This window comes from Marmota marmota, unplaced genomic scaffold, assembly GCF_001458135.2.
Source record: "Marmota marmota marmota unplaced genomic scaffold, marMar, whole genome shotgun sequence".
In the NCBI taxonomy this organism is placed as follows: Eukaryota; Metazoa; Chordata; class Mammalia; order Rodentia; family Sciuridae; genus Marmota; species Marmota marmota.
The window spans coordinates 47,221,298-47,238,423 of NW_026000016.1; the positions used below are offsets into that span (position 1 = coordinate 47,221,298).

The 17,126-nt window shown below is 36.7% G+C and overlaps 2 protein-coding genes across 2 annotated transcripts in view; both read left to right on the forward strand.

The window, feature by feature from the left end:
- On the forward strand, positions 1-14,014 carry Zbed6 (zinc finger BED-type containing 6). Its single transcript, XM_048809731.1, has 3 exons — positions 1-5,949; positions 7,271-7,330; positions 13,830-14,014. Exon 1 carries the CDS (start codon positions 1,657-1,659, stop codon positions 4,594-4,596), a length of 2,940 nt encoding a protein of 979 aa, XP_048665688.1. The 5' UTR covers positions 1-1,656; the 3' UTR covers positions 4,597-5,949; positions 7,271-7,330; positions 13,830-14,014.
- The window catches only part of Zc3h11a (zinc finger CCCH-type containing 11A), a 23,599-nt gene continuing 20,362 nt past the window's right edge, over positions 13,890-17,126 (forward strand). Inside the window, exons 1-2 of the mRNA XM_015483885.2 lie at positions 13,890-14,028; positions 15,421-15,540. Coding sequence (XP_015339371.1) covers positions 13,975-14,028; positions 15,421-15,540 — 174 coding nt within the window. The 5' untranslated portion in view covers positions 13,890-13,974. The remainder of the gene's footprint in view (positions 14,029-15,420; positions 15,541-17,126) is intronic.

Genomic DNA, 17,126 nt, shown 5'->3' on the forward strand with positions numbered 1-17,126 from the left:
TCTCTGGTAACTAGACCCGTTTCTTGATTCCCGGGTGGCTTGGAGCCAGGGAGGTGGGGGAGAGGGCGAGGGGAGTGGCAGCGGCCTCCCCTCGCCCCCGGGTCGCGGCCTAGCCCGGGAAGTTAGAGCGGGGTTCTGCAGCGCCGCGGTAACGACCACCCCCTCCCGGCCGCGGCCCTTGTCTGTGTAGGCNACCCCACTGCGCCCCACCCCCACGGCGCCTGCTCCCTTCTCAACCACCCTTCTTCCCCTCCCCCACATCCGGTGCTCGCGAATCTGGGAGCTTCCCCAGAGCCGACTGTTCCCGATCCCCGGAGAGCGAACTGACACTAGATTGCTTTCTTCGGGGCAACAGTTTCTCCAGTTTAGCGGACGCTCACTGCCTAAAGCAGACCAAGTGCCAGGACCTGAGTTGACCTACTCTCATTCCTCTCCGGGGTCTTACTACTTTGGAGATTTTCTCAAACTCCACATTCAAAGCCATTGACCTTATTCCGGGATCTTACACCCATTCCCCACCCCAGTTACACTCCCTTCCCCAGCCCCGAGCATCGGAGTCGAGAGCTACAGGGACACTTCCGTTCTCCTTGTAGGATTGGTGGAACCGTAATGAAGAACACCCCCTAAACTCCCATAATTGGTGAGGATTCCTATGGGGAAGGCCCATATTGTTGACATCTTCCAGGCTTTGATTCTGGACCTTGAGAAGGAGGTGGAACTAGTAATAGAGATGCTTTTTAGGGTAAAAGTGTGTAGGTATTGGGGAAAGGGGAGGGATCCGTGGAAAAGGAATGAAAGTAGTTTAAGGCCCATATTTCAGTTTTTACTGTTCATATAGAGTCCAACTTGTGAGTTACTTATTTACAACCTGTAATGCTGCTTCAGTCTGAAAACATTAACGCTTGGTAGAAACGGCAAATTGAAAATGCAACTTGTTTTCCTGTTTTAAAATTTTATTTCCAAAGGATCTTTTCCAGCTATCTGCATTTTAAAAAAATGTACTACTTATAGTCAGAAGTGAAAGGGCCCAACTACATTTCCTGTTAATGACCAGTATGTGGAGTCTCATTTAGCTTTCCAGAATTGATTTTTGGGGGTTGTATTGACAAATCACAGTCCTAAACTATGAATGTTGAATGATGCACTATGTTTTTGTTTAAATTAAATTTCCTGAAAGTTTCAGAACTAAGGAAAAATCGTTGCTATCATGAGACATCTTAAAATATTAACAATTGAAGACATTTCAAGCAGGTATAGTTCTTGGTGAAGCAGGAAGAGCATGAACCTGGTGTTTGAAAGACCTGGCTTTTAGCTGGTACTAAACAGTTCAACTCTATGACTGTCGGAGAGTGGGCCTCAGGTTTTTTTTTTTTTTTTTTTTTTTTAAATAATGTAAGGACACTGGACTTTGAATTCAGAACTCAAAAAGTTGAAAGGGATCTTAAAGCCCTCTATGAAAGAGTTTGGGAATGTTCTTCACTGCTGTAATTTTTCCTCCAAAAATAACCTGGCTTCGAATTCATTGGTCCAAAGGGAATTTGACTCCCTGTAGAAATTGGAGAAAAGGTAATGCAAGGAGAGAGGAACAGCTGTATTTCTGCTTGATTAATAAACACACTGACAAATTCTGGTACGAATTTTGGAGACATAAAGAGAATGAGTGTATGTACTTTAAGTGCACCAGTTTCTTCCCTCTCTCCTCGTAGAAGATGCAGAACTTTTAATGGTGCTGGGATTCTGGGATGTGTTTCCATTAATTCTAATGCAGCTGAAGAAGATGTGGTAGAAGGAAAGATGGTGGCAGAAGGAGTGGATAAAGAGGCAAAATTGCCTGCTAAAAAGAAAAGAAAGAAGGGTTTGCGAATTAAAGGGAAAAGGCGCCGAAAAAAGTTGATCCTTGCCAAGAAATTTACTAAGGATTTGGGATCTGGAAGGCCTGTTGCAGATGCTCCTGCTTTGTTAGCCCCCACTGCCTCTGAACAGGATGAAGAAAGTCTTTTCGAGAGCAATATAGAAAAACAGATCTATCTACCTAGTACAAGAGCTAAGACCTCCATTGTGTGGCATTTCTTTCATGTTGATCCCCAGTACACCTGGCGGGCTATTTGTAACCTCTGTGAAAAAAGTGTTAGCAGAGGTAAACCAGGCAGTCATCTTGGTACATCTACTCTTCAGCGACATTTGCAGGCAAGGCATTCACCTCACTGGACCAGGGCCAACAAATTTGGAGTCACTAGTGGGGAGGAGGACTTTAGCTTGGATGTATCTTTATCTCCCTCTTCTCCTGGAAGCAATGGAAGCTTTGATTATATTCCTGCTGATTCATTAGATGATAATAGAATGGGTAAGAAACGTGATAAATCAGCATCTGATGCCCTAAGGGCAGAAAGAGGGAGATTTCTCATCAAAAGTAACATTGTCAAGCATGCCTTAATTCCTGGAACCAGAGCCAAGACATCTGCAGTTTGGAACTTTTTTTACACTGACCCTCAGCACATCTCAAGAGCTGTGTGTAATATATGTAAAAGAAGTGTGAGCCGGGGTAGGCCCGGTTCCCACTTAGGAACTTCAACACTTCAACGACACCTGCAGGCCACACATCCCATCCATTGGGCGGTTGCCAACAAAGACAGTGGTGCTCTTGGAAATGGATTAGATGAGACTGAGACTGAGAGCAGTGATCTTTTGAATGATACGCATGGAGAGAAGTCCACAGGCAGCCAAGATTTAACAGCTGAGGATCTTAGTGACTCTGATTCAGATGAACCTCCTGTGTTAGAGGTTGAAAATAGATCTGAGAGTCCTATTCCTGTTGTAGAACAAGACAGTCTCATGCATGAACAAGAGAGAGAAACAACATATTGTGAAAATCCAGCCTCAAGTCAAATAAGTCAGGCAATTATTCAAATGATTGTGGAGGATATGCATCCTTACAACTACTTCTCAACTCCAGCTTTTCAGAGGTTCCTGCAGATTGTGGCTCCTGACTATAGATTGCCATCAGAAACTTACTTTTTCACTAAGGTTGTACCTCAGTTATATGACTGTGTCAGAGAAAAGATTTTCTTAACTTTAGAGAATGTCCAAAGTCAAAAGATCCACCTGACTGTTGACATATGGACCCATGACCCATCTACTGACTATTTCATTGTGACTGTACACTGGGTCTCTTTGGAAACTGACTCTTCTTCCAATAATGGCAGGATCCCCAATTTTAGAAAGTGGGCTGTGCTTTGTGTTACTGGTTTGGCCAAAGACTGTTTGATAACAAACATTTTACAAGAATTAAATGACCAGATTGGTCTGTGGCTTTCTCCCAATTTCCTTATCCCTAGCTTCATTGTTTCTGATAATTCCTCTAATGTGGTACATGCAATCAAAGATGGTGGTTTTACTCATGTGCCCTGCTTCCTGCATTGTTTAAATATAGTCATTCAGGACTTCTTCTGTGAGCACAAAAGCATCGAGAATATGTTAGTGGCTGCTAGGAAAACCTGTCATCATTTTAGTCATTCAGTCAAGGCCCGTCAGATACTGCAAGAATTCCAAAATGATCACCAGCTTCCATGGAAGAATTTGAAGCAGGATGAAACTGGCCATTGGATTTCTACCTTTTATATGTTAAAGTGGCTTTTGGAGCACTGCTACTCAGTTCACCATAGTCTTGGTAGAGCCAGTGGAGTTGTGCTCACATCTCTTCAGTGGACTCTAATGACATATGTTTGTGATATTCTTAAACCATTTGAGGAAGCCACTCAGAAAGTGAGTGTAAAGACCACAGGATTGAATCAGGTGCTACCCCTAATCCATCATCTACTCCTTTCCCTTCAGAAACTCAGAGAAGATTTTCAAGTCAGAGGTATTACTCAGGCCCTCAATCTGGTGGATAGTTTATCTCTGAAACTTGAAACTGATACCCTACTAAGTGCCATGCTCAAATCCAAACCTTGTATCTTGGCTACTTTGTTAGATCCTTGCTTTAAGAACAGTTTGGAAGACTTTTTTCCTCAAGGTGCTGATTTAGAAATTTATAAACAGATTCTTGCAGAAGAGGTTTGTAATTATATGGAATCTTCACCAGAAACCTGTCAAATTGCAGCTTCAGAAGCATCTGGTCCCTTAGTTACAGTAGGAGTTGATTCATATACCTCATCTATAAAAGAAGGCACCTCCAATTCAGGTTCCATGGATATCCCAGCCACAGACACTGTTGCCATTGGAAGCAAAGGCTTCATGTTTCCTTCTGCAATAGCAGTAGTGGATGAGTACTTCAAAGAGAAGTATTCAGAACTCTCAGGAGGTGATGATCCTTTGATTTATTGGCAAAGGAAACTGAGCATATGGCCAGCTTTGACCCAAGTTGCTATTCAGTATCTAAGTTGCCCCATGTGTAGTTGGCAATCTGAATGTATCTTTACTTCAAATAGCCACTTCCATCCAAAGCAGATCATGAGCCTGGACTTTGACAATATAGAACAGCTGATGTTTCTGAAAATGAACTTGAAAAATGTTAACTATGATTATTCTGCATTGGTTCTAAGCCAGGATCCCCAGAATAAGGTTGTTCAAAGCAGTGAAAAAGAAATATTGTCTTGATTTCTTTTTCCTTTCTCCATTTAAAATGGGCAACTTTTTTGCTATTTTATTGTATCCTTACTGCTATAGTTATTATATAGTCATACTAATCATTCTTTCAAAAACACCCGAGCATGGTGACTCACTCCTGTAATCCCAGCTACTTGGGAGGCTGAGGCGGGAGAATTGCTTAAGCCCACAAGTTCGAGACCAGCCTGGGCAATAGAGCCAGACCCCTATCTCTAAAAACAAGCAGCCACAAAACTGAACCTGGGGAAACCCGAAAACAAAAAGGGCTGGAAATTCCTCAGAGACAATATAATGTTGATAAAATGAAGGTTAACTCGAAAGATTTCACAGTTGTAAACTTAATGTTACACCTTGGAAATTTTGAAAATGTTTATATCATTTGAGAAAGAAAAGATATTTTTTAATTAAAAAAATATAGTGCAGCATTGAAAGGCCTTAGGCTATTTCTGACTGGTAGATTGAACTAGTAATTAAAATAAAAATTTCCTCCAGCATGAGGTTTGATTACTCTGAAACCAATGAATTGAGAAAAACAATAACATACTAAATTGGTACTCCTTCCCTCTCCCCATTTTTCTATATCTTTTAAAACCCTGATGTTCAGTTACAATTTGGCAAAAAAAAGAAAAATTTGTTTTCTATTTGGAAATTTCTAATTGCCTCCTCATACTGGTCAGCTTTATAATTTCAAATTATTGGGCGTGATAGAATTACCCTTTATGTTTAGGATTGAACCTGTATAAAAGGGAAAGAGAGGAAACAATTAGGAAAATAGTTATTTTTAGTCTTTGAATTGTCTTTTTAACCTTATATATAGGATAAAACTATAAAATAAAGATTATATAGGTGCTTTTGCATAATTTATGGGTTAATAATAGTAAAAAGTTTGCAAAACTGGAAACTGTTGAACAGGATTGGATTATAAGCCCTGTGAGCATACTTAAACAAAACCAGTTTGCCTTTCCTGAAGAATGTTTTTTTTAATTTTTGGTGATCTTTTGAAAAACATACTTAATGATCCATAATATTAATATTAACTAACTGAAGTTGTTTTGGCCACTGTATATTCTTAACTAAAAATAAGCAGTCAGCATTTTCATGTGTTCGGAATCATTGGTGAAATAAGTGATTAATCCCAGTGATCCTTTAAAAAGTCCCTTTCCACTCTGGAAGTATGTTTCTGTATTTGAGTGGGAAGCCAGAAAATGATGACTTTTAGTAAAAGTCTATTAGAAGTTTCAGACTGAATAACTAATGTAAGATCCCAATTTTTCCTTTTTTTCATTTTAGATTTGGGGATATTCCCTGCCCAAAAAAATCCTGGAAAATTGACTAGTATTAAGTGTGAGTAAAAGGTGTCCACTTTTTTTTAAGTTTTGATTTTAGTTTTGTCTTGGATAGTATTTGGCAAGATTTAGCCTAGAAATTATGTAGTATTTATTATGTGAGAATCAAAATTGCTTTGTTACTGGGCTGGTTTCAAAAATTTAGAAAACTCATTTCTGTACATCAAAAAAATTTTTTTTTATTCTTAAATGGTAAATGTACCATTGTGAAATGAAATTTCAACTCCAAAATATACCCTTTTACTAACTGGAGTAAATGGATAATTATAGTCTTTAAAAGCCATAGCCATCAGTAGTAAAGAATTTGGTTCTAGGCTGCATAAGCAAGCCCTTACAGGGCTGGTGTTAATATAAAAGAAGGAAAAAAAAGTCTTCCCTTGGATAAAAAAAAGCTTTCTGTGTTTTGACAGTGCCAGTTCAGAATGGCTATAATGCTGCTCTGCCTTCTACAGCTTGCTGCACCACTCTGTAGTTACTCTATAACTATACGTTTCTATCTTTTTTGGTTAAACACTCCTTGATGATGATATAGATACATCATTTTATTCACCTTGATATATGTATAAGGGTTTCCCTTCATCTTTATTTTTGTGGGCTGGGCAAAATTTAGTGTAACATTAGCTTCGTGCTACTTGGGTATGTAAGTTCACTATTTTTATAATGTACTCAAATCTACAGTCTTTTATAGTGTATTTTTAAAAAGGAAACTTACCCAGATGTTTTATTTCTACACATTTGTGTGTGTGTGTGTGTTTGTATGTATGTGTATAAGCCAGTTTAGTATATGTGTATATTATATACATAAAACACTATATATTTTTACATACAAGTATGCTTTTATTATACAGATAATAAAGATGGGGGAAGGTTTCTGTTTTTTTCTTAATAGGTGAAGAAATCTTGAAGACCAGAAATTGGATCTTATTGAATTTTGGTGTTTTTTTCTTTTCCTTTTTCCTTTTTTCTTTTTTTTCCCTTTTTTTTTTTCTTTTTCTTTTTTTTTTTTTTTCCTTTTTAAATTATATTGTTCGGCTATGGAAGATGGATTTTTTAAAAAAATCTTTGAATTTCAAGTTCATCTTTTAAATGAACTTTTTTGTTCTTTTTTTTTTCTTTTTGAGGAGATAACTAATGCTAGCTGTCTCCAGGCTGGCAAAGGTTATTTGAATGGACTTAATCTTCCAGTAGTTGGGAGACGTTTTAAAAACACTTCCTGTGTTTCAATTGTGGCTGAGAGGTTTCCTTGGCAATGTGAGGAAGAAAATTCTTTCTGCCTCATTATTATTAATTCATGGATTGAGTGTTGGTTCGACCTACAGGCGTAATAGATTGGAACTCAGTGAAGACACAGACGTTCCTGTTGAGAGCAACCAGCTAATGTAAGTGGGGGAAATGGGTCTTTTCTCATTAAAGGAGTAAAAACTTTTGTAATTTAAGGCAAAATTTTCCTGGACTAGTAAGAAATTAAAAGGCTAATGTCCAGTCATTTTTTTTCTTGTAATTATTCACAGACTTTTAGTTTTTGAATAGAAACGTGTTTGTTCTTTCTTTTGTTTTGTTTTTGATAGTGCACATTGTGAAAAGGTAAAAACAATACAGCTAAGGTGAAATCCTCCCCTAATTCCATTTCCTTGAAGGAAAACATTTAATAGTTTATCACAACATGGTTCCTTGCCCATACACATTACTCTGCCTCATCTTTTTAATGACTATGTAGTGTTCCATTGTCCATTGTAACTCAGTGTATCCCTCATTGGTAAACATTTGGGGTTTTACAAACAAAAATATCCCTGTGTCTAATAGTAGCCTTATGCACCCATCTACATGAACTTGTTTCCCTAGAACAAGTTCTTAGATGCAAATTTATGGAATTATTATATTTTATATAATAATTATCATAATAATTTGTATATAATTTTTATAAGAGGTTGTAGAAGTTTACTGAACAATTAAGGAGGTCTTAATTTGCAAAAGTTATAGATGTGTATCTTTTATAAAGATAGTAACCTTTGGCCATATTGCTGATAGATCTTTTGCTATATAAATGTTTTCCAGTTTTATCGATATTATTGTTATAGTTTTTATCATTGGTACCTTAGGAAAGGGGTTTTTTTTTTTCCACTCTGAGCTTAAAAAAATTTTTTTTTCTGAGTGTCTAGGTGAATATGTATTTTATTTTAAAAATGCTGAGGATTGTAGTTATATGACATTGCCACTGTTACGAAGTTCTTTTTTTTTTTTTCCAAATAGCTGGCCATGTTTCTTGTTAATCTCAAATGCCGCTTATTTTTATAAATCACATTATAATTTAGGGGTGCTCTTGAATTCTATTGAACTGTATTTCATTTGCCAACATTACATGTAAATATTGTTGTATTTTCCATTTGTAATATCAGGCAGAGGGAGGCTCTTCCATTTCTTTTTAAAGTATCTTTTTTTCCCCTCACTTATACTTCTAGGTGATTTTATAATCTGTCAATTCCAATAATAAAGTCTCATTGGGATTTGGCATGAATTACATTCAATGTATGCATTTTGAAGTTACTTCTTAAATTTATCCGTTATCCAGATCATCTGTGCCTTAGTCATTTCATAGTTTCGGGGGTTTGTTTTTGATTCCATGTGACTTTTGCATACTCTTCATTTTTTTTCTACATATTTTATGGTTTTATTGTGAATGACGACGCTCGTGTCTGAATGATTGTTGCTGACATTAAGCAGATTTACTGCTTTTTGTATATTTATATTATTATTTTTATTGTTTTTAAATTATTAAATTTACTAGTTTGCAAACATATAATTTGCAGATTTTTTTATTATGATGATTTTTGGTCTCATCCTTCCTTGTATTTTTTCTTTACTGTACATACTAGAACCTCTGGAACAGGTTTTTTGGTTTTGCTTTGTTTTGTTTGGGGGGGGGGGTTGGGGGGGTAATGGGGACTGACTGACCCCAGGGTTGCTACATCCCTAGCCCTTTTATTTTTATTTTGAGACAGGGTCTCGCTAAGTTGCCCAGGCTGGCTTCAAACTTGTGATCCTTCTGCCTCAGCCTTCCGAGTTGCTGGGATTATAGGAATGTGTCCTACTCTGGAAGAGTTTTGAATGATAGTGGCAACAGTTGAGTATCTTTGCATCTGTCTTCAGTGAGTTCACCCATAGTACTTTACCATCTGTGCATGCTGCCAGTTTGATGATTATATGCATTTATGCTAAGGCAGTTCCTTTTTTATTTTTTTAAAACCAGGAGTAGATGTTGCATTTTAACTCCCTTGCTTTTTTCAGGGGGATACCAGGGTTTGAACCCAGGGGCCATTTACCGCTGAGTTATATCCCCAGTCCTTTTTATTTTTTATTTTAGGACAGGGTCTTGTTAAATTGCCCAGGCTGGCTTAAACTTGATCCTCCTGCCTCAGCCTCTCTCACCTCTAAGATTATATAGGCATGCACCACTATGCCCAGCTTAGCTTGCCCTTTTTTCTTAGCCATTATTGTCTTTTTTTAAAAAATACCATTTTGAACTCCTTTTTTTTTTCTCTCTCTTTTAACCATTTATTTCTTTTTCATTTTTTTAGAAGATAGACACAATTCATTTGTTTGTTATGTGGTCCAACCCAATGCCTCCACACATGATAGGCAAGTGCTTTACCACTGAGCTGCCCCAGCCCTCCCTCCCTCCTTTTTTGTACTGCACATTGAACCCAGAGATGCTTTACCACTAAACGAATTCCCAGCCCCCTTTTTTTAATTTTTTCTTTTTAGACAGGATCTCATTAAGTTGTCCAGGCTAACCTTAAACTTGCAGTCCTCCTGCCTCAGCCTTCTGAGTAGCTGGGATCACAGGTGTGTACCTCTGTGTCTGGCCATTTTATTTCTTTTGAAATCTTGCTTAGAGTACCACAGGGGTTGGTTTTTTGTTTTTTTTTTTTTAATGCCCTTTATTAATGTAATGAATTGCTTAATGTTAGACCATTCTTAGTTCTGAAATCAGCCTATTAGAAGAGTGTATTACTCTTTTAATACATTGCTGGTTTAACTGGCTAATGCTTTATTGGGATTTTTATTTGTATCATAAATCAGATGTCTGAAGTAGTTGTTTTAAAACTTTTTTTAAAAGAGTGAATAGTACTTATTTTTCAGGGGGGTACCAGGGTTTGAACCCAGTGGCCATTTACCGCTGAGTTATATCCCCAGTCCTTTTTATTTTTTATAAAAATAATATGGTTTGTTCTTTTGCACTTTTATTGAGTTCTTTTTTCTGAGTAATTCTTCCTAAGTTATAGTACTTGCTTGGATGATTTTTTTCCAAAAATGGAAAAAGTACATAAAGAGTATACTTGGATTTTGTTTTTTGTTTATTTTTGGTACTGGGGATTGAACTCTGGTGCTTTACCACTGAGCAACATCTGCAGTCCTTTTTATTTTTTAATTTGAAACAGCGTCTTTCTAAGTTGCTCAAAGTTCTTCTAATGTGCCCAGGCTGTCTTCAAACTTGTGATCCTTCTGCCTTGGCCTCCTTAACTGATGGGGTTAAAGGTATGCACCACCATGGCTGGGAAGGGCATACTTTTTGAGACTTTCCATGTGTAAAAACTTGAGCTGTTCATGAAATATAGTTTGAAAGGCTAAATCTAAGGTCATAATATCCTTTAGATCTGGTTGCGTAGTATTGTCTTTTGGAATTTAGAATTTCAGATGCGAAGTGTAATAATGTCAAGTCTCTTGTTCTTTGCTTTGTTAGTCTGCTTTTTCCTGGAAGTTTACATGACTTTGTCTTTACTGTTGGAATTAAAATTTTTAACCATGTCTATGTAGAGTAGAATAATCTTAAAAGTTTAGTAGGGCATATCATAAGCCTCTTTTTAAAGGCTCAAGTTCATCCAGTTTAGAGAAGTTTTCTGGGATTTTTTCCTCTTATTGTGCTACCAATTTCATTTCTTTTTTTAGAATTTCTGTTGTCTAGAAATTGAATTTCCTAAAATTCCATGTTGTATACCTTTTATCTCGTTGACATCTTTTCCATTTTTGCTTTGGATTCTCAGAGATGTTCTGCCAGTGATCTCTTAAAATTCAATTGTGTTTTTCATTGATTTTTATTCTGTTATTCTGTTCCCTCCATTAAACTATCTTTGAGGTGAGAAGATAGAAATTTGAGTTTTCTAAGGTTTCTCTTCCTTTCAACCCTTCCCTGCCCACCCTGGTACTGATTAAACCCAGGGGTGCTTTACCACCAAGCTACACCCCAATCTCTTTTAGATAGGATCTTGCTAAATTGCCCAGGTGGCCTCAATCTTATGATCCTCCTGCTTTGGCCTCCCAAGTCACTGGGATTATAGGCATGCATCACCATGCCTGGCTAAATTGCCATTTTCTTTTTTTAATATTTTTAAAAATATTGATGGACCTTTATTTTATTCATTTATTTATATGTGGTGCTGAGGATCGAACCCAGTGCCTAACACATGCTAGGCAAGTGCTCTACTGCGGAGCCACAACTCTAACCCCCAAATTGCCATTTTTTAAAATAGCAATTATGTTCATATTTTTTTCCTAATGAAAGTTATAGAAGTCCAGTAATGTGAAACATACATAGAGGATCCTTTCTGTTGAAACATTAGTAAGGAAGTGCCTATCTACTCAAGATTCAATCTCTCCACATTCTGCTTAACTTTGAGGGAGCTTTGCAGACCTAAATTTGCAATTCAAACTATTTTACCCCTTAATGAAAATTTACCTTTTACCCCTTAATGAAAAATAATACACACACACACATATGCACACATGTATATGTACACACATGTGCACACGTACAAATTTTGTATGTGTATATTTATATATGTGGTGGTGCGAATTGAACTCTTTGTCACTGAGCTATTCCAGCCCTTTTTAAAAATTTGAGACAGGGTCTTGCCAAGTTGCCTGTCTTGCAAAGATTTTCTCCCAACCTATGGTTTACCTTTTCATCCTCTTATCAGTTCTTTCATAGAACAGATGTTTATTTTTTTTGAGACAGGGTCTTACTAAATTGCTTAGGGCCTCACTAAATTCCTTGAGGCTGGCTTTGAACATCTGATCCTCCTGCCTCAGCCCCTGGATACTAGGATTACAGGTCTTCATCATTTTGCTTGATTCTCCCCATCCCCATATGAATAAGCTGAGTATTTTCCAAATCTTTAAGCTCTGCTTCTTTTTTGTTTAATAGTTCCTTGATAATCTCTTCTTCTTGCACATTCCTGTCAACAGTAAGGCAAAAACATGCTGTTCCTCCACAGTTTGCTTAGACATCTCAGGTAAATATCCACAGTCTTTGCTTACAAGTTCTACCTTCCACCCAACAGAACACAGTTCCACCAAGTTCTCTACCATTTTGTAACACTCATCTTTCCTCAAGTTTCTGATAACTTGCTCCTATTTCCAACTGAGACCTCACCAGAAGTACCTTTAAACATAATTCTTTTTAGCTGTAATTTCTAGGTTTCTTCTGTGAAGCGCTTCAGAACTCTTCCAGCCTCTACTTATGACTGTATTCCAAAGCTGCATCCCCATTTCTAGGGATATTTTTATATCAGAGTTAACTATTTGGTACCAAACTCTGTTAGGCTGCACATTGTTGTATTGTGGATGTACTATAATTTTTTTAAACAGACTCTGGTTTTTGAACATTAGAAACAAGATGGTGATGTATTTTCTTGGGTATTATTACCTTGAATATTTGTTGAATATTCTTATCTTAGGATAAATTTTAGGAATTGAATAATTGGGTCAAAGGGTTTATGCAGTTTAAAACTTTTGGTACATGGTTAGTTACAGACTCTTCTCCTAACCTAGGTTGTTGACTTGAAGGTTGGTTTTCATCATGGCATAGTAGTCTTGGATTAGGAATTATTAGTGGGAGATAAGATTCAGTTCGTTTTGATTTCAAGTGGTAGATCAATGTTTATGAAACCTGATCTTCTGGTGTATGGATATAAAGAAAACCCTTCCATATTCTCATGTATGCTTTTATATATTTGCTGTAGAGAGAGTGAGAGAGAGAGAGGTCGTAATGGACATAATACCTTTATTTTATTTATTTTTTATATGATGATGAGGATTAAACCCAGTGCCTCACACATGCTAGGCAAGCGCTCTACAACTGAGCCACAACCACAGCCCTATATTGGATTTTATAGAAGCTTTCTTGGACACTTTAGTGTGGGGACCAGGGTATGGCAGGGGCTTGAGGCTAGAATGTTCATTGTTTTGTGGAATTACTGTTTTATGGGAATAGTCTTGAAGACTTCTTTTGCTCCTTACTTACAGTGTGCAGCTCTTTAGCCACCTTCAGTATATAAGCTAACTCAGATGTTTTCAAAGGTAATTCTTTCACCAATTATTACAGCTAATATTTTCCCACCTAGTTACAGTGGTATACTTTTGAAATAAAACAAATGGTTATGAAGCTATCTGAACTTTTTCATTTAGATGAAAAAAAACCTAGTGCTAGAAATGTAGATTTAGAATGTATCTTGTGTAAAGTAACCTAGATCCCATGAATCTATGTAGATCATATATTTAGTTACAATACTTATATAAATTTTATTCTGAAATTTAAAAAAAATACAAAAAATAAATTTATTCTGAAGCAGTAATAAACAGGCACCCTATGAGAATACAAAAGAAAAAAAAGGACATGGTTATCTTTAATAAAATTTTAACGTTGTAGATGGGAATGTACAATGTTCTCAGTCATTATGTTTACAAGGCTCTGTTGAGACATGTGTATGTTAATATAATTAGTTAAAATTTGGTTTTAACAAAGTAATCTCAGGGTGATTTGGTGGAGAATATTGCAGGAATTTACCTGAAATGTTTTAATTCATTGTCTCCTTATTTTAGGATTGTGTTTTAAATCCGATTTCTGTGATTGAGTTGTCATTTGGAAGATCAAACCCATTTCAAAAGGATTTGGCGCTGGTCCTCGCCTTGAGGAAGCAGTGGCTTACTTCAAGAAGCCATTTTCTGGGCTAAGAATTTACCCAGCATGTCTAATCAAGGAGAAGACTGCTATTTTTTTTTCTATTCTACATGTACCAAAGTAAGTATTAATATTACTGAATCAGTTTTATTTATAGTTTCTTTAATAAATGAGGGTTTTTCATGCATCCTAAATTGCTTTTGTTTTGTTTTGCTCAACTGTTTATCTGCTGTCAGTTTTATAGTAAAGAAGAATTTTACTTTTTCTTCTGCATTTTATATATAACTAATTTTTCCATATTCTAAAAAATATGAAATGACCAATGGCACAGTCATCAGTGTTCTCTTATCTGTAATTAATCTATTCAGAGTGTCTTTGGAACTGTGGGCACTTTGATCCATGGCTTATTCTGTTTGATTTTATGTATTTTGTATTAAGTGAGTGGGTAGTTGTATTGACTTCTCCCAGATTTCTTGTGGCTAAGAATATAAAGCTATCTTTTTTTTTTTTTTTAATATTTATTTTTTTAGGTGTAGANTTTTTTTTGCAGGTGGACAAATACCTTTATTTTGTTTATTTTTATGTGGTGCTGAGGATTGAACCCAGTGCCCCAAGTTCTCTATCACTGAGCCACAACCCCAGCCTCCCCAACCCCACCATCCGTTTTTTATGTTTTATTTTGAAATAGGGCCTCACTAAGTGCTTAGGGCCTCATGAAGTTGCTAAGGTTGATCTTGAACTTGAAATCCTCCTGCCTCAGCCTCCTGAGTCACTGGGATTATGGGAGTATGCCACCATGCCCAACACATTAATGTGTTATAGTAACTTTTTCTTGAATCATCTTGATGTTGTATTTAAAATGGTAAGTTTTAGGATTGGGAGTATAGTTCTGTGGCAGAGTGCTTGTTTCCTGATGCATAAGATCCTAGGTCCAATCCCTAACTGGGAGTTGGGGGAGGACCTCCACAAAATAATAAGTTTTAAGCAAAGTTCTGATAATGTAATCTATTTTACAAACAGCAATTTGCACACTTGCATTTTGTTTCAGCTAAGGTTTGAAGAGAAGCTTAAATTATATTAGTTTGATTACACCCTTTTTTTTGGTGTTGGGGATTGAAACCCAGGGCATTGTGCATGTAAGGCAATTACTCTACTAACTGAGCCCTAGATTGTTATACTTAAGTCCTTATCTGTTAACTTTGTAATTTGCTCTCAAAAGCTGGAATTACACAAGTTAGGATGTGTGGAATGCTTTTGAAGATGAACTGTAAGATATTTTATTGAGTACATAACAACTTCTGTCGTTTTCAACCCTGTCTTTCAGCTTGTGTTACGCAGGTTGTCAGGTCAGATGAAGGATACTGTCAAGAAGTAGATTATAGTCATCCCATTTCAGTTATTTTCTACCATACCTGTCTTCCTTACTAATTTATGTTTGTCTAGATTCTAGACTCTTTACCTAGGATGCCTATTTCAGTTACACATGTTCTTTATGTTCTTTTTTATTAACAGGGTGACAGCTGCCCATTCCGTCACTGTGAAGCTGCACTAGGAAATGAAACTGTTTGCACATTATGGCAGGAAGGGCGCTGTTTTCGACAGGTGTGCAGGTTTCGACACATGGAAATTGATGTAAGCTTTTGATTTGTATTACCATAATGTTCCAGTGAAATTTCTGACATTAATGCTCACTTTTTTTTTTTTTTTTAATTTCTTTTTTTTCATTAATGCTCACTTAACAATTAAATGTTTGCTCCTTTTTTGGCGGCCGGGGTGGAGGGGTACTGGGTATTGAACTCAGGGTCACTCAACTACTGAGCCACATCCCCAACCTTGTTTTGTATTTTAGAGACAGGATCTCATTGAGTTGCTTAACACCTCAGTTTTGCTGAGGCTGGTTTTGAACTTGCAGTCCTCCTGCCTCAGCCTCCCAAACTGCTGGGCTTACAGGTGTGCACCACCTCTCCTGGTCAATAACTAAATGTTACAGAGCATGAATCAGTATGATTTTTCTGGAAGGCAGTTGCTAATATATTTATCTCTATTTTTTTGGTAACAGGGCATTGTACTCATGGCCTTATACTTTCTAGAAAAACATTCTACCACTGAGCTACATCCAAAGATCTTTTTAAAATTTTATTTTGAGACAGCGTCTTGCTAAACTGTTCAGCCTAGCCTCAAACTTTCAATCCTCCTGGCTCAGCCTCCCAAATAGCTGGCATTATAGGCCCGTGCTACAGTGCCCAGCTGTATTCCTTATTTCCAAACAATTACAATTACAAACTCAGGAAAATTGGAAGTACAGTATAAATTCGGCAGTCAATTACTGACATTCTTGATCATTTCCAGATACTTTAAATATTTCCTTAGAAAAGGAAACAGGAAGCTATCAATGTTAGAAAATTAACATTGACATGTTACCTCTGTTTAACCCTCAGATCCCATGCAGGTTTTGCGAGTTATCCCAGTAATATCCTTTATGGTCGGAGCAAGTCCAGATTCAAGTGTTGCCTGTAGCTGTCATGATGCTTTAGTCTTATTCAGTCAAGAGCAGTTGCTTAGTCTTGCCTTGCCTTTTATTGGTCTTGACACTTTTGGTAGTTATTGGTCACTTATTTTGTTGAATGTTCCTTGACTGGGGTTTGTTTGTATTTTCTCATTACTAAATTAAGATAGTGTATCTTTAACAGAAGTATCACAAAAGTAGTATTTTCACTGCAAATCATCAGGTGGTGTTCAATTTTACTTCCCATTAGTGGTGTTTTAATTTGGATCACCTGATTAAAATGATATCTGCCAGATTGTTCTTCTCAAGAAAAAAGGTTTTTAAGTTTAGAAGTATTTTGTCGGGAGATACTTTGAGACCCTATAAATATCCTGTTTCTCATCAAAAGAAATTTTTTTTCCAGGTATTTATTTATATTAGTGTGAACTCATGGTTTCATTTTATTCAATGTGTTGTACTCTGTTACTATTGTTGTTTATTTTTAATGCTCACTTTGACCCGAACGGGGCCTGTAGGAGCCCTTCAAGCTGACTTTAATATACTTTTCATCATTCATCATTCTTTAGAACCCTTTTACTTTTTGTGTTATTTTCTGGGTTATCCTGTAATTTTCCTCCTCAAGCCCTAGAATCAGCCATTTCTCCATGATGTACTGGTTTCTTTTAGTGAAGAATGGTGTATAGAAACTAAGTTTAGGGCTATTCTTGGAGTA

Coding starts and splice junctions, on each gene's coding strand:
- Zbed6 (XM_048809731.1), top strand. CDS start 1,657: ATGAGTGTATGTACTTTAAGTGCACCAGTTTCTTCCCTCTCTCCTCGT.